The 21844-nt window shown below is 48.7% G+C and overlaps 1 protein-coding gene across 1 annotated transcript; it reads right to left on the bottom strand.

Annotated features, from left to right (window-relative positions):
* Window positions 1-35: 35 nt before the first annotated feature.
* On the bottom strand, window positions 36-15917 carry LOC127005115 (vitellogenin-like). Its single transcript, XM_050873685.1, has 15 exons — window positions 15764-15917; window positions 12187-12414; window positions 11880-12070; window positions 10664-11758; window positions 10428-10575; window positions 8269-9993; window positions 7844-8101; window positions 7422-7591; window positions 6660-7267; window positions 5811-6192; window positions 3169-3819; window positions 2356-2883; window positions 1593-1977; window positions 1202-1479; window positions 36-1086 (listed from the first exon to the last, which is right to left on the bottom strand). The coding sequence occupies exons 1-15, from the start codon at window positions 15822-15824 to the stop codon at window positions 214-216; spliced, it is 7581 nt and encodes a 2526-aa protein (XP_050729642.1). The 5' UTR covers window positions 15825-15917; the 3' UTR covers window positions 36-213.
* Window positions 15918-21844: the final 5927 nt, after the last annotated feature.

Below are 21844 nucleotides of genomic sequence, written 5' to 3' on the forward strand. Positions count from 1 at the left end.
ACACACACACATACATGAAATAATGAAAAAATAAGTGAAATATTTATTTTAATTTATCGTAAACGTGAAGGGTCATCAAAGAAGGAAGGAAATTAGATTTATATTCATAACATCATTTACGATTAGATGGCTTGAAAATTTAGTAGATTTATTGTGCCCTCTCCTTAACAGGAGTGTGTGTGTGTGTGTGTGTGTGTGTGTGTGTGTGTGTCCCTAGCACCCTCTCGGGAACAGCGGGGACACGCCCATGGTGCCACACAGGGCGCGGTAGGCTTCGGCTGCGTCGCACGGGTTGCGGGAGTGGTGGCACAGGTCAATGAAGGGGTCAGGCCTGAGGACGGCGTTGCACCTCCCCCACACGCCCAGCAGGGGGTAGCAGTGCACGACCCTCTCTGCCTCCTGGATGGAGAGGCTGTCGACGGGCGCCACGCGGGGTGTGTGGCAGTGTTGATCTTCCTGCCATGACTTGACCAAGTGCCAGAGGTCTGGGGCCCTGATGCCCGTAGACAGGAGGTGGTCGTTCCCCGCCTCCCCGTCAAAGGTTCCCAGCATGCCCGCCAGATGCCCGTACGTCCAGCCCTGCGCCTCAATGCTCACCACTTGCTGGTTACCGAAAATTATAATCTTCACCAGCGGTAACTCAACCGTGATAAATGCGTAAGCGACCATGATGGTGATTTCCCCGACCTGAAGTTGTCGGTCTCCAATATCCTGGCCGTTTAGTAACACGTGAAAATCAGGCTTCACCACGATCACGTAGCCGGGCGTGGCGACGGTGACCTGCGGACGAGCATCGGGTACTGGGTGTGACATGGTGATCTTGTTCCCGGCGAAGGTGGCCAGGATGACTTCGCACGTGGAGAGTGGCATACGCAGCTTTGCCCCGTCGAAGGTCAGGATCTCCGTGCCCCCGATGACCATCGCCGTGCGGTTCCAAGGCGGCAGCACGTCTCTCCATGCGGGGGGTTCCGAAAGGGAGTAGTAGAGCCCAAGGAGTTTGTTGGTGGGAATGTTGGCGTGGCTGTCGTACGCCCACACCATGTCACGCAGCTCCGTCAGAGGCGTCAAGGTGACCTTCTGCATGACCTGCAAAACGAAATTACTTTGAATTAATAAAAACGTGTCATGTTTTTGCCGTGTGAGGAGAGGATGATGGCAATAAATGATAAATACAACAGAGAAGTGTAAGCATCTTAAGCACCGAGTTGATGGCCCTAAGACTGAGCATCGCGGTCCTGAGCAGGGCTGGATTATTTCTGAGGAGTGCCAGGTCCTCCCGGAGTGTGCTCAGGACTCTGCCCAAGATCTTCATGAGGACGTCCAGCTTCTCAAGATCGGTATGTGCGATCACGAGAGCTCTCAAGTCTTCCTTCAGGGCCAGGAATAGTTCAGTCTCTTCCAGCTCCTGCCAGAGGTACTGCAGGCTGGGCAGCAGGTTCTGTCCTCCACTCTCAATGGTCTCCACGACTTGATTTCCAACTATAAAAGAAAAGCAGTGCCTGGCTGTATTTTGTGGCCCTTAATTCCCACCAATTAGTTATTCAAGCTTCGTGCAAACAGAAATAAATAGATAAATAACTACAGTCGCCTACCTTCTTTGACAACGTAATTATAGGTCTTGCTTTCTTCTCCCCAAATGATATGCTCGTGGTAAGGGTGATACAAAGCTCTCGGCAGTTGACTCCTCGCCCACTGTAGCTGAAGCCACGTAGTGTAGCCAATTTTCCTCACGTAAGACACTGCAGGGGAACTCACGAGGCGTTTCAACAGCTCATAGGTTGGTTTGAGTTTCTGTTGGACCATGTAGGCGAACAGTTCATCCACGCTGGTCTGTATCTGTTTGGTGAGGGCGGTGATCTGCACCGGGGGGAAGACCAGGTGCTGGCGGTGGGCCTCCTCCACCACAGCCTGGTACACCCGCCCCGACCACTCGGCCACGCCCCCCAGCGACTCTTGCATCGCCGCCCGCACCTCCGCCTGCAAAAACAACACAGTGCTGCCCTTAGAACTGCTAGATGGATGTTTGATGCGGCTTCACTGAGGAGTATATAGTGGATGAATTACTCTCTCTCTCTCTCTCTCTCTCTCTCTCTCTCTCTCTCTCTCTCTCTCTCTCTCTCTCTCTCTCTCTCTCTCTCTCTCTCTCTCAAGTCGAGATGCAAATTCTTGCTTACATTAGATTTAAAAGGATTTCAATTAGGTTTAAGGACAGACTACCTAGTCTGAACCATAGGGTTTGTGTGGTCTGAATATCTGTGTAAATATTTATGTAAATCTCTCTCTCTCTCTCTCTCTCACACACACACACACACACACACACACACACACACACATACACTTATACGTATAACTTACCTCAACTTTCTCGAGCTCCTCTTTCATGCAGGAGAACTCGGCGTCGATGTGGGGGTAGAGAGTGAACTGACTCTTCAACACGACGAGCGTCGTCTGTGCTTCCTGGTCGCGGATGGCGAGCTTCCCCTCGAGACCCAAGGGATTCCTGACACCGAACCTGGCGTTATAAGCTTTGCCTCTCCCGTCCCGCCTCGCAGTGGTCAGCTCCAGGAACGCCGGTCCGCATACTGATAAGGTAGAGTTGTGGCTACCCAGCAGGGCCATGGTGGACGCAGCGGTTATTTGTAAGCCTAGGCACTCCGGGTCCCACCGCGGCACAACCACACCCGTGACATCGAGGGAAACGCCGCCCCCCGTCGCCACCGCGAGGCCCAGCGTCAAGTCGTGTTTATTGATTCGGTCAAACCTGGCTCTGGTTGAAAAGTTCACTTCCTCTCGTGAACTGTTTTTGTGGTATTTCAGGTCAAGTTCCAGCGCGTGGGGCGAGGCAGCCGTGTTCAGGGTGACCCGCGGGTGGTAGCTCAGCAGCTGTGGGGAACGTAGCGAGATCGTAATCGTTAAAATACACGAAGCGAGTGTGATGCGCCATGAATGTGCTGTAAGCGAGATATAACAATAAAACAATACTTCTATCTGTATCTATCTATCTATCTATCTATACCACCCAAATACGCACAAAGACACTCACTCCCCCCCACCCCCCCCCACACACACACACTCACACAAAGACCCCTCCACAGACACACACACACACACACACACACACACACACACACACACACACACACTCTTCCCTGGCCTGCCTCTCCTCACCCTGGTGGTCAGGTTGGCATCGACCCTGACGGTGTTGTTGGCCAGCAGGACGGAGGCGAGATTGCCGGTGATCCTGTCTGCCACGTCGGGGAAAATGTTCAGCTCGAAGGTTCCCCGCACGCCGCCGCCGCTGCCGCTGTACTCCACCATAGCTGTCACGCCCCTCGCCAGCGTCGGGTGACTCAGCTTCCCCTCATATGAAGATCTCCCGGTCCTATCGTCGTGGGAGTACCTGGCGGTCATCGTGTACATACCGGCGTCCCTCTCAGAGCTAGGGAAGGGCGGCTTGTTCACGGCGCGGAGGACCCCAGCGGCCAGCGTCGTCGCCGAGTGGTTGGTGTCAAGATGCTGAATATAGGGAGTGTCCAAGAAGTCACTCTGAATGTCCCCGGGGCACTCTGCATCGAGGCAAGTTTTATACAGGGTTACGAGATTCACGACGTCTTGCATAAAGGTTTGAATGCCTCTGAGATTAAGGAAGAAGCCGCATCCCTCAACTGTCCCCGAAGCCGTCTTGTCCAGCTCCCAGCCCATCAGCGTCCGCAAGGTAGTGTCGTTGGCCGACCAGACGAGGCTCCTCGTGTTGCCCCGACTCGTCCAAGTCAAGTCCGTTCCCAGAGGTCGCTTGATTGGGAAGAGGCGCGCGCCCCCCTGCGTCAGAAGTGTGGGATAGTGAGGAAGTATACACACACACACACACACACACACACACACACACACACACACACACACACACACACACACACACAGAGACTATGCACCTCTTCAAGTGTCGCTTGACAACCTTCAGGCACGGACGGTAGACAATAGTGCCACTACTAACCACACCAAGACCATGGTGATGCAAGTTTGCACGTCCAAGAGAAATGTGCCTCCTCCGCTGCTGTCTATTGGCTCACACCACCTCCAGGCCCGGACCCGACGAAGTATATCCTATATTGCTTAAAGAAACAAAGAACGAAACTCTCTCCTCCCTCACAACCGTTTTCAACATGTCCTTGCGACAAGGCATCGTCCCTTCGGATTGGAAAAAGGCTAACGTGACACTGATTTTTAAGAAGGGAGACAGAAAAATACCAGGTAATTACAGGCCCATTAGTCTTACTTCAGTTGTAGGTAAGCTGCTCGAGAGCATAATTAGAGACAAAATTATGAGTTACCTTGAAAGCTACTCATTAATTGGGGATCCACATCATGGCTTCCGTAACAAAAGATCCTGCCTATCAAATCTATTGACCTTTTATAACGACCTCTTCTCAGTTTATGACGTAACCAAATCATTGGACATAGTCTATCTTGATTTCCAGAAAGCGTTTGATAAAGTCCCACATCATAAATTACTTTACAAATTAAAGCAAATAGGTATTGACGGTCAAGTACACCAATGGATCGCGAATTGGTTGAGCAACAGACGAGTGGTGATTGATGGATTTAACTCAGAGTGGGCGCCGGTCACTAGTGGGGTCCCTCAGGGCTCGGTTCTTGGCCCAGTGCTCTTCATTATTTACATCAACGATGTGGATGTTGGACTCAGTAATCGCATTAGTAAATTTGCAGACGACACAAAGATTGGTAACTCGGTTCTCACTGACGAACACAGGCAAAATCTCCAAGAGGATCTGCACAAAATTTCATCTTGGTCTGATAGATGGAAGATGCCCTTTAGCGTAGACAAGTGCCAGGTCCTTCAAGTTGGAACAAGAAATAAGAAGTTCGATTACGACATGCGCGGCGTCAAACTCAAAAGCGTTCAATGCGTCAAGGACCAGGGTGTCAAAATCGCGGCAAACCTCAAATTCTCATATCAATGCATCGATGCAGCAAATAAAGCGAACAGAATGTTGGGCTTCATTAAAATAAACTTTTTATTCAAGAATAAAGATGTAATACTTCCGCTCTCCAATAGTTTAGTCAGACCCCACTTGGAATATGCGGTACAGTTTTGGTCTCCCCATCATGCAAAGGACATTGCTAAACTAAAACGCGTTCAGCGTCGGGCAACAAAAATGATCCCTTCCTTGCGCAACAAATCCTACGAAGAAAGGCTTTCCGCTCTTAACATGTTATTCCTTGAGAAACGTCGCCTCCGAGGAAAACTGATCGAATGTTTTTAAATACTTATTGGATTCACGAATGTGGACAAATCAAAATTGTTTATGATCTATGACACTTTGCGTACGAGGAACAAGGGCACAAAACTTAAATATAGGTAAGTAAATTCAGACTGCACCAAATTTTTCTTCACCAACGTTGTAGTGCGAGAATGGAATAAGCTCCCACCTTCAGTGGTCCAGTGTAACACGATTGACTCCTTTAAAACAAGCTCGACCGACACTTCCTTCAACTCAATGTTAACTATAGTGAAATGCAAAGTTTTGGAGCCATCTGATCAATGTTGAATCACTTATTTGGACATACCACCTAGTCTGAATCTTGGGGTCTGTGTGGTCTGATTTTCTATGTAACTCTCTCTCTCTCTCTCTCTCTCTCTCTCTCTCTCTCTCTCTCTCTCTCTCTCTCTCTCTCTCTCTCTCTCTCTCTCTCTCTCTCTCTCTCTCTCTCTCTCTCTCTCTCTCTCTCTCTCTCTCTCTCTCTCTCTCTCTCTTTTACACACACACACACACACACACACACACACACACCTTGAGACGGGTGAGCCTCGTAGTCGGCGTGGTGCTGTGCGTCATCTCCGTGGTCAGCAGCACATCGTGGCCCGTCTCTGAGCTGTACGTTATCTGAGACTCCACCTTGGAGTTATGCGAACCCTCAATCTCTTCCATATCCAGTGAGCTGCTAAATTTGTAACTTCTCCCTTCCGGGCCATGATAACTGATAAATGTTTCAATGTTAGCCGAAGAATTGCGTGCTTCGAAGCTGTTTTCAAACGCTAATACCATGTCCTTCCTTCTACCTGTATGGATCTCAAAACCGGCGCTCGTTTTCACGATGAGGCTGTGTCGCAGGTGGACGTATTCCCGCACGGCCAGGAACGCGCAGGTCCGGTTCTGGTACTTGACGACGCCTCTGTCAAAGCAAGGGAGAGACTGTCAACACCGCCTCAACTCGTCTTTCCAGCTCCTGACGTATCACTATATGATGGATGAGAGGAGCTACAATTGGGGAAGACAACAGATAGAGGTTGATAATGTACTTAAAACATTTAAAATAAGAGAAAATGCAATCATCGGGACATATGTGTAGAAGAGGATAAAAGATGGGCCAAAAGAGCGACAGACTGGGAAATAATTAATATAAGAAGGCCCAAGAAGAGGGAGCCGTTCAGCGGGTGTGATGGAATTATTAAGTTTATGGAACGCTGACACAGAAATTGGAAACTAGAGGCACACAACATGAACGAAAGGAAACGCTTGGGAGAGTCCTGTTGTCCTGCTGAGGAATGGCACAGGCTGATGACAATGATAATATATCTATCTATCTATCGATCGATCTGTCTATCTATCTATCTACTTATCTACTTTCTGGATACTTACTGGACAGAAGAAAAGTCTGCAAGGTGAGGCATCGTGATGACGGACATTTCCGTGGAGAAGTATTTGCTGAGGTCCCTGTCGGCGTCCCACCAGAGCGTGGCGCCCAGCTTGCTGGTCGTGAGGTCCAAGTCGCCGGAAACCGTGACGCGGCGGACGTCCTGCTCGCCGGGGAATATCAGACAGCTGATCTTTCCGTGTACTTGTCTGCCGTCGAAGAGGAGATTGGACTTCACATCGACGTAGTGTACGAGGAAAAACATCGTTTGGAAGTTCGTTTCATCTACATCTCTCGAGAGAGGCGACAAATCCAGGTGGAACAGCGGTTGTCCCAGTGGGGTTTGCAGATTCAGCCGTATAACCAGCAGGCCTTCACCGAAAGCACCCAGGGACTCAAACTTGTAGCGCTGTCCGAGCAGAGAGACCGCCCACTGCGCGTGTATTTTGATGACAGTTTCCTCGGCGGTTATGGACAGGGGCCCGTCGACATGCAGCAGGATCGAGGTGCCATACTTGACCACAGCCTTCATCTGGGCGACCTGCGCGTACTTGGAGTTAAGATGCAGCCCCATCACCACGGCCACGGGGCTGATGAGTCGGGGCGCCTCGGCCTGCAACGACATAACGACACTTGGTGCTCTCCATCATGAGGGGAAGGCACGGCAACGACTTGTGATTCATTCTCTCTCTCTCTCTCTCTCTCTCTCTCTCTCTCTCTCTCTCTCTCACCCACCCACCCACCCACACACACACACACACACACACCTTGGCCTGCACAGTGTAGCTGGTGGTGGCGATGTTGGTTTGCATGACTTCCAGGCGGAGCAGCGTCTCGGTGGATGGAACAACACTGAGGAACTGGAGAGAGGCGCCAATCTGTTCCGTCTGGAGGTACACGCTAACATGTCCCTTGTACTGGACCCTCTCGAGCCCAACTGCAAGAAGAAGAGGTAAAAAAAAAAAAAAAAAATGAACATGCACATATACATACATTCATTCTTACACGAGATGCAGTAGTATTTGACATAGGCTACTAGGTCCATATTCTCAACATTTAAGGGTTACACACACACACACACACGGCCACATTTTGCAGGGCTGTCTACCATCAGGGTCATTAAACTACCCCTGCAAATGCTTAAAACGCCTACAAAAGACTCGTCAAATGTGTGTGCTCGGCGACTTACCGCGTATCAGGAGCTGAGCCACGTAGTCCACGGCGGGCGTTCCCTGGAGTTGGAGGTCGGTCTGCAAGCAGGCGAGTTGCCTTTCCGAGCGATTTACAATGAAGGCGGAGGAGTACTTGGTCTCCCGCCCCGACACGACCGATTTGCGGATGAAGGAAGTCACATTCCAGGCACCGACGTTACACTCGAACTCAAACTTGAGCAGCTGAACAGACGAAATCAGGCTGAAGTGTTGACGCTGATCCACATCGACGCTTACTGAAAATACATCGTGATGGTTGCCTGTGCACGGATACAGCACTATGCGGAATTTATAATAGAAGATAAAATGACACTCACGCCCGTATTACAACATTGCATAACTTTTCCTTACACTATAATTTATTCCACAATAGAAATTTGTTTACAATGTGCATTATACTTACGCTTAGCATCCAGATCGATGTAGTGGGCGAGGGCGTGTCGTGTGCCCGCGTGGACGTCCACATTCACCCGCGAACCGATGCTCTTCCTGATTACACCGAGCTCCAGGATTTGGTCGCTTCGATGTGGCGGCAGGTTATTACCATAAGAAAATCCAAAACTGTCCTCTTGAGAAAGCGACGTCTTAGCGATCTTTCGGGTTACTTTAATTATCCTTTGTAACACCATGATGCCGTAGTGCAACTGGCCGATGAGTTCAATAGATTTTTCCCACTCCGTGTCGGTGACGGTGAGTGCAGCAGTGGCGTTCACTCGTGTTGTCGTCATCGTCGTGGAGACGGAGCATCCAGCTGCCTCTTGTAACACGGTCGTCCGTATTTTGAAGTCTCTTCGCGTGTGAGAGCCGTAGCTTTGGCAATCGAGAGTCAAAACTTCTGAATTGGAATGTTTTTCCAAGGTAGCGTTAATCACGAAACCTTTCACTGACGCCTCCGTTCTGTTGAGGGAGAGCCTGGCAAAGGACGGGGCTCCCAGGGGCAGGCAGTCACAGTGGGAGACATCCGGCACGTCCACCTCGTAACACAACTTAAGGCCGAGGATAGACTCGAGGTCGGTGGAGCACGACTTGTGACGAACCCTCACATCCCGCATGAAGGGCGGGAAGACCTTTGTGGCTGCCTGGTCTCTCTTCTTATTCATGAGGAAAGCCTCGACCTGAGTGTTAACTATATTCATGTCGTCAGGAAGGTCGAGCTGGAGCTGGATACTTTTCCCCCTCTGGCCGTGTATCTTGGCGGCGACGCCATTGCTGCTCGAGACGTTAAATTCCATTTTCAGTCCCGTCTTTAGGAGGTGTGCATCGTAACCAACAAAGCCGCTGCTGTAGACCGAAAGGCTCGGCATAACCTTAAGGGCAGAGCCCACGGAGAGCCTGTTCAAGGTATTTTCTACCTTTAGTCCAGCGACGGCAGTTGCCTGAAAGCTCAGCTTGAGGGCCGCCCCGTGGATGGTGGGGAAGGAGTAGTCGAGCTCTGGCCGGAGCACGCGTGCCGAGTCTATTCTGAGCGTTTTCATTGCCTGAAGAACACTAATAATTTTTGAAATTATCTTAGCTTTCATTTCCCCAAGATTTATATTGCTGAAATCAACCGAGACGGATGAAAAGAAAATGTCCTGCCCCAAGATACGGAGGAAGGAGTCTCCCTTGATATCAAAGAGGTTGTTGTGGTAGATTTCATTCAGTATATTGGCGATGATGGAAGTCTCTGTGGAGCGCCTCGGCCTTCCTCCAGCTTTGTCTTTTGGTGTCGTAATATTTCCATGCTTTTTAAGAAGCTTGACGAAATCGTCAGAAATTTTCTCAAAGCTGGACGTCTTGAAGTAGCCTTCAGGCCCAAAGAGTCGAGCGAGGATCGGTTCCAGGCCCTCCACGCGGATCCCAAGCTCGGCGACGTTCATGGAGATTTCCTCGAAGGCTGCCGTCAGGTTAAGGCCCAGGGAGCGAGGCACGAAGGACCCCGGAGCGTAGATGAGGCTGGACTCCAGCTCGGCGCTGAGGCCGGGGGAGGGATCGAAGAAGGACAGGTCGAAGCTGCGCGAGTACCTCATCAGGTCAGCTTTGAAATCTTTGGGAACAACTGCGTTTGTCAGCAGACCCCGCAGCCTCTTTTTGTGAGGCGAATTGGTTTTCTGCATATTCAGCAAATGGCTGAGGATGAAGCCCCGAACTGAAATATACAAAAAAAGATATGTGATGGCCTCATATTGTTTACAGTAAAGGAAAAGGGGGCAAAAAATGATATAACAAAAGCCAGCAGCTATGCGTTGCTCCAGTAAAAGAATGCAGAGATGAGGGGCCAAAAGAGAGGTCAATTTCGGGTGGCGAGGTGTCTTGATACTCCCCTCTTGAAAGAGTTCAAGTCGTAGGCAGGAGGAAATACAGAGGAAGGAGGGCTGTTCCAGAGTTTATCAACGAAAGGAATGAAAGAATGAAGATGCTGGTTAATTCTTTCATTAGGTATTTGGAGAGTATGGGGATGAGCTAGAGTTGAGTCGTGTGTAGCGGGGCCGCGGGAGAAGGGGAGGCATGCAGTTACTAAGTCAGCAGAACTGTCAGCGTGTGTGTGTGTGAGGAAAAATCTACAATCCCAGTCTTCCTTACCCTGAGTATTTTCCTCGGTGGTCATCACGTTGATAATCCTTTCCAGGTGTGTGGCGTTGGCGCAGTGAACAACGGTCAAGTACGCGGCGAGCCGAGCCTCGGTGTCCATCTCCGGGTCAAGAGCGAAGTCGACCACGTCCTCGGTGACCTAATGAAATTGAAACGTTACCTATTTGCTGAAAAGTGCGGCCATAGAGATAAGGACACAAAGAGACAAGCAAACAGAAACAACTTACCCTTTTTTGACAGCCCATCAGTCTGTAGGTGTGCGCGGCTGCCACCTTGACGGGGGTGGGCACTCCTGGGGCCCTCATGCACCTCAGAAGACTTGTGGAAATGTCTTGGTTCACGAAGCCGGCGTTTCCCAAGGCCTTGAGCGTCAAGAACGCAGCATACTGATTTTCCTCATCACTAAGCGGGGAACACTGGCTGAGGAGTTTTGTGTTTAAGGCCTCAGCAATGACCCTTACTATGGGCACCTCGGCACACTGGTTTTGTCGACAGAAAGTGTTGATCATAGAGGCTGCAGACAGCGTCACAGAGGGAAGGAGGGCTGGCAGTTCGAATAAAGGCCTTAGCGCTTCAATGCTGCCGGCGGTCGGGCGAGGTGTGAGGTAGAGAGAAGCTGAGTAGAGAGCAGCTCTTTCCTCGCTGGCCCGTCCCTCTGCCAGCTCCCTCACCATGATCGGCACAGCGCCAGACTCGTGCACAAAGGCGATCGCGTCCAGGAAGAGGTCCTTGAGCTTGCCATGATCCGCGCATAACTGACCACTGCGTATCTTGGTGTAGATCTGCGGCAGAGCGTGATCTGGGACGCGACGCATCAGGCTCACAGCTTTGTCCACCCACTTGGCTGTGTCGGGATCCACTTTCTGCTTCGTGAGCTGGCAGATGTGGCGGAAGATCTGCTCCAACTCCGGCACCAAGGATGGCTCCTTCTTGGGCGTCTCGTAGTCGTATATGAGACTCCTGGACACCAGCTGCACCTGCGAGAGGCGGGAGAGGGAGGCGGGTGGAGGAGCAGAGTCTGTCACCAGCAGCAGCTCTGACTCCTGCGTGGCTTCGATAAACTTGTAGGCACCGTAGGAGGGCCGCACCACGTTCTTGTCCTCGCACGCTACCCAGGTGATGATGCCGTTAACGATGTTCTGTGTGCACTTCGACCGCGACTCCTGGATCGGCAGAGGTCCCTTTAGCCACGGCAGGTGGACCTCGTCACGAGTTGCGAAACGCCTGTCACACAAACGATGGTTCTTCTTCTTTGTTGCCATGATCTCATCCCCGCCACCCCAAATCTCGTACTCGGTGGGGCACACTCCCACCACGTCCGTCTGAATGAAGGGTCAGCCACGAGAAGACAACAAAAACTCTTAGTATATCATAAAAAAATTTGGAAAATGTTTTTTTGCTGTTAGTGTTGCAAAACATCAAGCATTTTCCATCATCGCTTACCTCCGTGATGTTGAGTCCAGAGTTGACGGCGGAGAGAGATGGCAGGGAGTTCTGGAGGATCGAGGCAACGCCCTTCTTCAAGTTGATGGACCACGTGTCGTCATCGGGATGGCTGCACACACGCTGCACGCTGCCGTCCATCATTGCCACCACGAGCGGGTACCTCTCCAGTAGGCTGATGTCGTTCGACCCTTGGGGCAGGAGAACATGCCTGTTAGTCGGTGCCGGCAAGGTTCAGTTGTCCCGTGCGAGTAGCCGTGACTTAAACCGAGTGACTGTTTGGGTTACGTGCAGGCGTCACACTCACCTCTCTCCTTGTCCAAAAGGGTATCCGAGAAGGACATGGCTGCGTCGCAGGGGGTGAGCCATGTCAGATGGACTTGGGTCTTCCACCGCGTTGCTACCACTCCGTCCTCCACGTCCTTCAGGAACACCTGGGCTCCCCCGGTGTAGGCGTAAGTGTAGGTCTTGTTGAAGACGAAGGAAAATTTGGCGGCCGCCACGGAGCACTCCGTCGAGCAGCGAACAGAAGTGTCTGGGGAGATAAGAAAGGATGAGTTTTTGACATGAAAACTTAAAACGCCCATTCAAGGCATCATACTAGTGTGGAGTAGCGATACCAGATGAGTTGTTATCGATGGAGCATTAATGTATGTTGTTATTAAAGGAACATCATATAGAGGACACAGTGATATTGAAGGTCTTCTGAATATTATTAATCGGCTCACTCATTCATTTGATGTAATAATGTGTTGTAGTTCTAGACTCCTCTCAGACCTTCCTGCCGATCACAGCCCCGAACTATTTACACACACTATTTCATTTCTCTGTCGGCAACAGCACCACGCGACAAGTTACTCACTCATCACGCCTCGTCAGTGGCCCGCCGTGATAGCGGTTGTTAAGTGGCTGAGGACTTATAGATTAGGTATGGGGCAACGTCGGTCTCACTGAGCTAAACTAACGCTGACTCAGGTCTCCCCGCCAGACATGCAGACGCCAGCGGTTACAGTCCGTGGCGCACTGCCCAACATGTGTATTATTGTAATGTACGTAGTCATTGTCACTTATAGTTATGGCGCAGGGGCTTCATAAATGATACGCTTTGCAGTGTTATAGGATCACTAGTTAAATAGAAATCTCTCTCTCTCTCTCTCTCTCTCTCTCTCTCTCTCTCTCTCTCTCTCTCTCTCTCTCTCTCTCTCTCTCTCTCTCTCTCTCTCTCTCTCTCTCTCTCTCTCTCTCTCTCTCTCTCTCTCTTAGTAGTCTATCTTGATTTCCAGAAAGCGTTTGATAAAGTCCCACATCATAAATTACTTTATTAAAGTAAAGCACATAGGTATTGACGGTCAAGTAAACCAGTGGATCGCGAATTGGTTGAGCAACAGACAACAAAGAGTGGTGATTGACGGATTTAACTCAGAGTGGGCGCCGGTCACTAGTGGCGTCCCTCAGGGCTCGGTTCTTGGCCCAGTGCTCTTCATTATTTACATCAACGACATGGATGTTGGACTCAATAATCGCATAAGTAAATTTGCAGACGACACAAAGATTGGTAACTCGGTTCTCACTGATGATGACAGGCAAAGTCTCCAAGAGGATTTGCACAAAATTTCAGCTTGGTCGGATAGATGGGAGATGCCCTTTAATGTAGACAAGTGCCAGGTCCTTCAAGTTGGAACAAGAAATAAGAAGTTCGAATACGAAATGCGCGGCGTTAAACTCACAAGCGTTCAATGTGTTAAGGACCTGGGGGTCAAAATCGCGTCAAACCTCAATTTCTCACATCAATGCATCGATGCAGCAAATAAAGCGAACAGAATGTAGGGCTTCATTAAAAGAAACTTTTTATTCAAGAATAAAGATGTAATACTTCCGCTCTACAGTAGTTTAGTCAGACCCCATTTGGAATATGCGGTACAGTTTTGGTCTCCTCACCATGCAAAGGACATTGCTAAATTAGAAGGTGTTCAGCGTTGGGCAACAAAAATGATCCCTTCCTTGCGCAACAAATCTTACGAAGAAAGGCTTTCCACCCTTAACATGTTCTCTCTTGAGAAACGTCGCCTCCGAGGAAAACTGATCGAATGTTTTAAAATACTTAAACGAATGTAAACAGAACAAAATTGTTTATGATCGATGACACTTTGCGAACGAGGAACAATGGCATAAAACTCAAATGCAGACAAGTAAATTCAGACTGCACCAAATTTATCTTCACCAACGTTGTAGTGCGAGAATGGAATAAGCTCCCACCGTCAGTGGTCCAATGTAACACGATTGACTCCATTAAAAACAAGCTCGACCGTCACTTCCTTGAACTTAATATTAACTAGAGTAGAAAAGCAACGTTTTGGAGCCATCTGATTAGTGTAGATTCACTTAGGTTTAAGGACAGACCACCTAGTCTGGACCATGGGGTCTGTGTGGTTTGATTTTCTATGTAACTCTATGTAATTCTCTCTCTCTCTCTCTCTCTCTCTCTCTCTCTCTCTTTATATATATATATATATATATATATATATATATATATATATATATAGAGAGAGAGAGAGAGAGAGAGAGAGAGAGAGAGAGAGAGAGAGAGAGAGAGAGAGAGAGAGAGAGAGAGAGAGAGAGAGAGAGAGAGAGAGAGAGAGAGAGAGACCCACACACACACACACACACAAAGTAGATCAATATGTTACATATTTATGAGTCATGGAAATAAATTATCAAATAAATAATTATATTTTTTCATCTTGTCTTTAAAGTGACTCGAAAAAACTCATTACTCGTTGATCCTCTTCTTCGCCTAGCAGCGCATTGCGGAGAAATTCTTGCACGTAGCTAATTGGAAAGTCTTGTTGGAACACTTGGCACCTTCCATAGGGACACACAACACGCTGTATATTAAACTTATCAATAACTCCTCTGGACGAACGTAATGCTATTGATCTTAATGCTAAAGAAAACTGGAGACTTTTATCAATGAGAAGCTTTTAGTGTTGAGCCAAAAGTCATAAAGGGCCATATTCTTAATAATTTCGGTGCTCAAGCATGTACATTTAACAAGGCTTTCAAAGGACTTGTGGGCATTTCCACTGGTAGTTTTTGACCCTGGTGGTACTTCGACCCTTCTTCTGCATCATGAACCTAGAAAGACACTCATGAGAACCCGATTGATCTCCTTTTTGGCCTTTGGAAGCAGTAGATGTGAGAGGCGGAGGCGTCTTACATTACCGACCAAAGACCAGAGGTGGGCGCGGTACTGAAATATCAGTAGTGCGGTTGCGGTAGTGCGGTACATTTTCCGGAGTAGTGCGGTTGCGGTAGTGCGGTCCCATTTTCTTCTTTCCCAGTGCGGTACGCGGTGTGGGGTACTGCGGTAGCGGTAGTCAAAATAAAAAAAAATACTTCAGTGCCTATCCTGGCTATCCAAACAAAGGAAACATGCTTAATATATTACAATGAAAAATCGGCCGTCACCACGGACGGGTCCGGGGTTGAAATGGCCGGCACCGCGCGGGTTAAAGAAGACTCGCAGTGTAGTAGCTTAGTCTGTCTATTTAGTATTTAATTTTGAACAGTAACTGAGAAGTCAGAATGATTGAATCACTGATTCTGATGACTGATACCGATTGACTGATGAGTCCGATTTACTGTATAAAAAATAAAAAAAAACATTTCTGTGAGCATGCCGCACTGCAAATGTCGTCTTCGGTAGTTTTCAAAATACCGCAAAAAGTACCGCAGGATTTTTTAGTGCGGTCCGCGGTAGTGCAGTATTTTCAGATATTTTGCGTTAGTGCGGTAGTGCGGTACCTTTTTTGTGATGCGGTACTACCGCACTACCGCACTATCGCACTAAGTACCGCACTTGCCCACCTCTGCCAAAGACTCACCCGCGGCGGCGCCCAGGGCAGCGAGCAGCACCAACACCGTTGCTTTAGCCTTCCCTTCCATCGCGGCAACAACTGACCGCCAGCCTGTCCAGCGCCTGGCTCTGAGGCGCACCTGCTGCCTCGCCGCCTCCACCAGGTGCAAGCTGTCATATGCGGCAATCATTGATGTCTCGATGCCAGACTGATAACAACCTGAATGAAAAAAGAAAATGACGATTTATCGCCAGCAAGGCTCGATTTCCAGACGGTGCTTAAAATTTTGGTGACGGGGCAACGTCTGAGTTGGTCCTTGTTGCTTGTGGCAGCGGTGGAGCGCTGGCCGAGGTGAAAAAGGGAAGACTAGTGACAGGTCTAGATTTATCTATCTATCTATCAATCTATCCATCTATCTATATCTCTCAATCTATCTATGTATCCATGTATCTATCTAACTATCTGTGTGTGTGTGTGTGTGTGTGTGTGTGTGTGTGTGTGTGTGTGTGTGTGTGTGTCCTCTTCTACATAATTTGACCTGACCATTGCCATTTCTTGATCGTTAAAACCTTTATTATTATTATTATTAGTGTGTGTGTGTGTGTGTGTGTGTGTGTGTGAGAGAGAGAGAGAGAGAGAGAGAGAGAGAGAGAGAGAGAGAGAGAGAGAGAGAGAGAGAGAGAGAGAGAGAGAGAGAGAGAGAGAGAGAGAGAGAGAGAGAGAGAGAGAGAGAGAGAGAGAGAGAGAGAGAGAGAGAGAGAGAGAGAGAGAGAGAGAGAGAGAGAGAGAGAGAGAGAGAGAGAGAGAGAGAGAGAGAGAGAGAGAGAGAGAGAATTAGGACAATGGATAAGCAACAATTCCTCACTCGAATCATAAACAAAAAGACGTATAAGACTGGCCTGGAGTTACGTCGGCAAAGATAGTACATATTAAGAGGCGCTCCCCTATTGTGCATCCAACGAAGGCATTTCATCAGTGCTTTTCCTTGCCGCTCTCTCTCTCTGGTGGTAGTTTGACCCTTCTTCTGTACCATGAACGTGAACAAACACTCATGAACACCCGATTCTTCTCCTTTTCGCCCTTTGGAAATAGTTGATGTGAGAAGGCGGAAGCGTCTGGGAAGGCGGAGTGGTGTCCGAGCCTCTTATGCATTTTAGCGGCAAGGAAAAGCACTGATGAAATGACTTCGTTTGATGCACAATGGGGGAGCGCCTCTTAATATGTACTATCTTTGCCGAAGTAACTCCAGGCCAGTCTTATACGTTTTTTATTTTATGATTCGTGTGAGGAATTGTTGCTTATCCATTGTCCTATTTATATATATTCATTTACTGCATCTCTCTCTCTCTCTCTCTCTCTCTCTCTCTCTATTTTTTTTTATCTATCTATCTATCTATCTATATATATATCTTTACATACGTGTAAGACAGATCGATGAAAAGACTTATTAACAGTTCAAGAAATAGATTAATGGACAGTCTATATAGATTTATGGATGACGAAAGTGTGTGTGTGTGTGTGTGTGTGTGTGTAATTCACCACTGCCAGATCACGAGTTGGACTCGCTGTCGCCAGCAGGTACCCTCCCGACACGAGCAACTGCATGCTCATTATCGTCGATCTCTGGGTACTGCCAGGACCTCACACACCACACCCCCCATCCTAGTCAACGGAAAGAATCCGGCCTGAGCGGGGCTCGAGCCGTCGCTTGTTTGGCTGTGAAGCCTTGCAGCGCGGCGCTCTAGCCGATTGAGCTACCGGAGCAACTGGAGTGTGTCTGTATGTGTGTGTGTGTGTGTGTGTGTGTGTGTGTGTGTGTGTGTGTGATTCACCACGGCCTAATCACGAGTTGGACTCGCTTTCGACAGCAGGTACCCTCCCGACACGAGCAAGTGCATGCTCATTATCGTCGATCTCTGGGAACTGCCAGGACCTCACACACCACACACCCCATTCCACTTGCTCAAGGGGGGACAGTAACTACTCCTAGTCAACGGAAAGAATCCGGCCTGAGCGGGGCACGAACCACCGCCTGTTTGGACGTGAATCCTTGCAGCACGGCGCTCTAGCCGATTGAGCTACCGGATCGGTGTGTGTGTGTGTGTGTGTGTGTGTGTGTGTGTGTGTGTGTGTGTGTGTGTGTGTGTGTGTGTGTGTGTGTGTGTGTGTGTGTGTGTAATTCACCACGGCCAGCAGGTACCCTCCCGACATGAGCAAGTGCTCTTTATCGTCGATCTATGGGTACTGCCAGGACCTCACAGACCACACACCCCATCCCCCTTGCTCAAAGGGGGACAGTAACCATTCCTATATAGTCAACGGAAAGAATCCGGCCTGAGCGGGCTGGTACCGCCGCCCTGTCAGACCTTGAAGCCTGGCAGTGCAGCGCTCTAACCAGTTGCGCCCCGGAGTGGTGTGTGTGTGTGTGTGTGTGTGTGTGTGTGTGTGTGTGTGTGTGTGTCTCTCTCTCTCTCTCTCTCTCTCTCTCTCTCTCTCTCTCTCTCTCTCTCTCTCTCTCTCTCTCTCTCTCTCTCTCTCTCTCTCTCTCTCTCTCTCTCTCTCTCTCTCTCTCTTAAACCGAACAAAATCGTAAGAAGAAAAAATATCATAATCCCAGATTGTACTCCAAATCCAGTTTTTCTTACATCACTTTTTTAAAAAAAACTCTTCGTCTGGCAGTTGGGTGGGTAGGAGTCCAGGTTATTGTACTGTGACGACTCTTACAAAATACACGGAGGGAGGCGGGACTAGGGCGGCACAGGGAGCTTGATGCCTAGGTAGACTGGCACAGCGGCCGCACCCAGCCAGCGAGGAGGCAGGAGCGGCGGTGACCGGAGGAGACGGCAAGTTCGGCCCCTTCCCGCTACCTCTCACTTTCATGGTGCTCCACGCTTCACTCAGGTACTGTCCATTGTTAGTGCTGTTTGCTGTTGGTTTTTGAAAAGAAATGAACGTCGTAGAAAGTATTAAGGCTTCAGTAGTCGAAAAATCTTGCAGACTGTTGTTGTTTACAGAGTAGCGGGTACTTGTCGCACTGCGTGTTAAGAATATAATGACATCTTAAAGCATTGTTTAGCGATCTCTTGAAAGTGTATTGAGGGGACTTTTAATGTAATAATAAGGGCTTTCAAACGCTCTCTCTCTCTCTCTCTCTCTCTCTCTCTCTCTCACACACACACACACACACACACACACACACACACACACACACACGTTACAATCTTGCGAGCGACTCAAAGAGAGACAGCACAACAAAGAGAGAGAGAGAGAGAGAGAGAGAGAGAGAGAGAGAGAGAGAGAGAGAGAGAGAGAGAGAGAGAGAGAGAGAGAGAGAGAGAGAGAGAGAGAGAGAGAATAATCACCAATCAATCATTACTTCTCAAAAACAATAACAAGAAGAAGAAAATCAACAAAAACACTGAGATTCTGCACGTAAATGGAATAAAATAATAAAAGGAAAGAGAAAAAAAAACATTCTGAGATATATAAAACACACTCATTCATATTAGCCGTAGCAGGAAACAAAGCGACCTCGTGGGAGCCATCCACCTGGGAACAAAGACACAATGACGGAGATTCAGCTCACGTGGGAAGCTAAGGAGACTGTCAGGGGCTCTCATCTGAAACCTTCCGGGCATTACACATTCCCATTTGATAAGGCTTTCGTGGGGGTTGTGGGCACTTCCAGGGGTACTTTTATGACCCTGGTGGTAGCTTAACTTTTCTTCTGTAACATGAACCTAAAACGACACTCATTAGAACCCGACTGAGCTTCTTTGTGGCCTTTGGAAATAGTTGATGCGAGAAGAGGAAGCGTCTGAGGCCGATCTTGTGAAACCTTTCGGGACTTACAATTCACATTTGATAAGGCTTTCGTGGGGGTTGTAGGCACTTTCAGGGGTAATTTTATGACCCTGGTGGTAGTTTGACCTTTGTTCTGTACCATGAACCTAGGAGGACACTCATCAGAACCCGGTTGATCTCTTTGTGGCCTTTAAAAATCACTGTTATAATAAGAGTCGAAAGCGTCTGAGAACACTGGCCGTTCTTGTCAAGTTTGCCACCAGTTCCCCTCGCACGTGGCCCGAGCCTGATCACGTGTTTGATATTTTATACTTGACTTCTGTGTAGGAGTCATAATCTCGTCCATCCCACATATTATTAAGAGAGAGAAAACTAAAGCACTACATCTACACACAATTCCGAGGTACTTTTTTTTTTTTACTTTTAATTAAGTGAGCACGTTCGCTTGTATAATTACACATCAAAAAATAACGGAGAGAGAGAGAGAGAGAGAGAGAGAGAGAGAGAGAGAGAGAGAGAGAGAGAGAGAGCATCGATTCCACCGCAGTATGGCGTCGAGGTGGTACATGGTATCGACAGAGGCTTGGATCCTATTATGACATGCTTTTAACACACTCGCCAACTTCTTTACACGACTTAGCATTCTCTCTCTCTCTCTCTCTCTCTCTGTTTATCTCTCTCTCCCTATCTATCTATATATAACTCAACCACTTTCACACACATACACACACGGCGCTGTACAAAACAAGTATCACCTCTTAATACTTCACCGCCTAATCCATAACAACAGCTCTTATTTGCCCACCAGGAATGTTCTCTGGAGGAGGATGCTCGCCTCTGCACGCCGCTTGCTGCCCCCCCTCGCCGCCCCCGGGACACAGCGACGCCCCAACTTGACCCGCTCACTGGCTTGGGGTTTCTGCCACAAGATGACAATGGACGTGTAGTAATATCAACCCTTCCGTCTCGAAAAACTTACCTCAACATATATTCAAATAGGTAAAGAAATGAAATGTGAATGACAACCTAATACCTAATGGGTTTCTGTCACAAGGAGACAATGGACGTGTAGTAATATCAACCCCTCTGTCTCGGAAAACTTACCTCAGTATATATTAGAATACGTTAAGAAATGAAATGTTAATGACGACTTAATGCAGGGGTCTTCAAACTTTGCATATGACAAGGAACAGTGTGCTTCTCGCCTTTTGGCTCTTAGTTAACCGACTGTAAAGAAGTGACGAAGCAGTACTTGAGCGCGACTCATACCTTGAAGAACCCTTGAGCTATACTCTTATACATTTCGGGGCCCAAGGACACTCATTTAACTAGGCTTTCGTAGGAGTTGTGCGCATTTCCACGAGTAGTTTTATGACTCTGGTGGTAGTTTGACAAAGCTTCTATATTTTGAACGTGAAAAAACACTCATGAGAACCCAATTAATCCTCTTTTGGTCCTTTGGAAATAGCTGACGTGAGAGGCGGAAGCGTCTGAGAAAATACCGAACCCTAATGATTTGAGTCTGTTAACGGAGTATGTATTTTGTGACTCAGATGAATAGCACTGCCCTCCTCGGAAAGCTCAGTGACAGTGACGTGATTGCCACCGTTATTAGAAGCAGCGAAGCCGCCGCCGCGGAGCCCAAGATGCAGGATGAAAAATTTGCGGTGGGACTGGTGCTGCTGCTCACACTGATTCTTCTTGGCGTGGCGGTGTCTGTCCTCCTGTGCGTCGCCAACCACCGGGAACCCACTCTCTGGATGGCCGTCTCCGGGGGACTCATGCCCAAGAACTCGTCAACTCCCAGCCAATTTGCCAAGTTCCCGCGGAGAGTAAGGTTTCAGCTACCAGACAGCCATAGCAATAGAGGGTCATCCAAACTGTCCCACACTCTGCTGTCTCCCAAAACCAACGACGAGGAGAATCAGGAACAGGATCACGAGGAAGGAACGATCACTATATGCTAGTAAGGTTTCAAGTGCCAGACAGTCATAGCAATAGAGGAGCCTCCAAACCATTGTCCCACTCTCTGTTGTCCCCCAGAAACAACGACGAGGAGAGCCAAGAACGAGATCACGAGGAACGAACGATCACTATTATGTCCTTAAAGTTAGAGATATACAGATAGACAAGACAGCCTCACCAGCATCCTCCGAACCACTGACCCCCACACTCTGCTGTCTCCCAAAACCAACGACGAGGAGAGCCAAGAACGAGATCACGAGGAACGAACGATCACTATATGTCCTTAAAGTTAGAGATATACAGATAGAGAAAACAGCCTCACCAGCATCCTCCAAACCA

This window comes from Eriocheir sinensis, chromosome 3, assembly GCF_024679095.1.
Source record: "Eriocheir sinensis breed Jianghai 21 chromosome 3, ASM2467909v1, whole genome shotgun sequence".
In the NCBI taxonomy this organism is placed as follows: Eukaryota; Metazoa; Arthropoda; class Malacostraca; order Decapoda; family Varunidae; genus Eriocheir; species Eriocheir sinensis.

Excerpts from the sequence above, each read along its gene's own strand:
- LOC127005115 (XM_050873685.1), bottom strand. The coding sequence starts at position 15,824 with ATGGAAGGGAAGGCTAAAGCAACGGTGTTGGTGCTGCTCGCTGCCCTG. Across the intron at positions 12,415-15,763 it reads TGCCCTGGGCGCCGCCGCGG|ACACTTCTGTTCGCTGCTCG; the intron begins GTGAGTCTTTGG and ends TTATCTCCCCAG. Across the intron at positions 12,071-12,186 it reads CCTTTTGGACAAGGAGAGAG|GGTCGAACGACATCAGCCTA; the intron begins GTGAGTGTGACG and ends TCCTGCCCCAAG.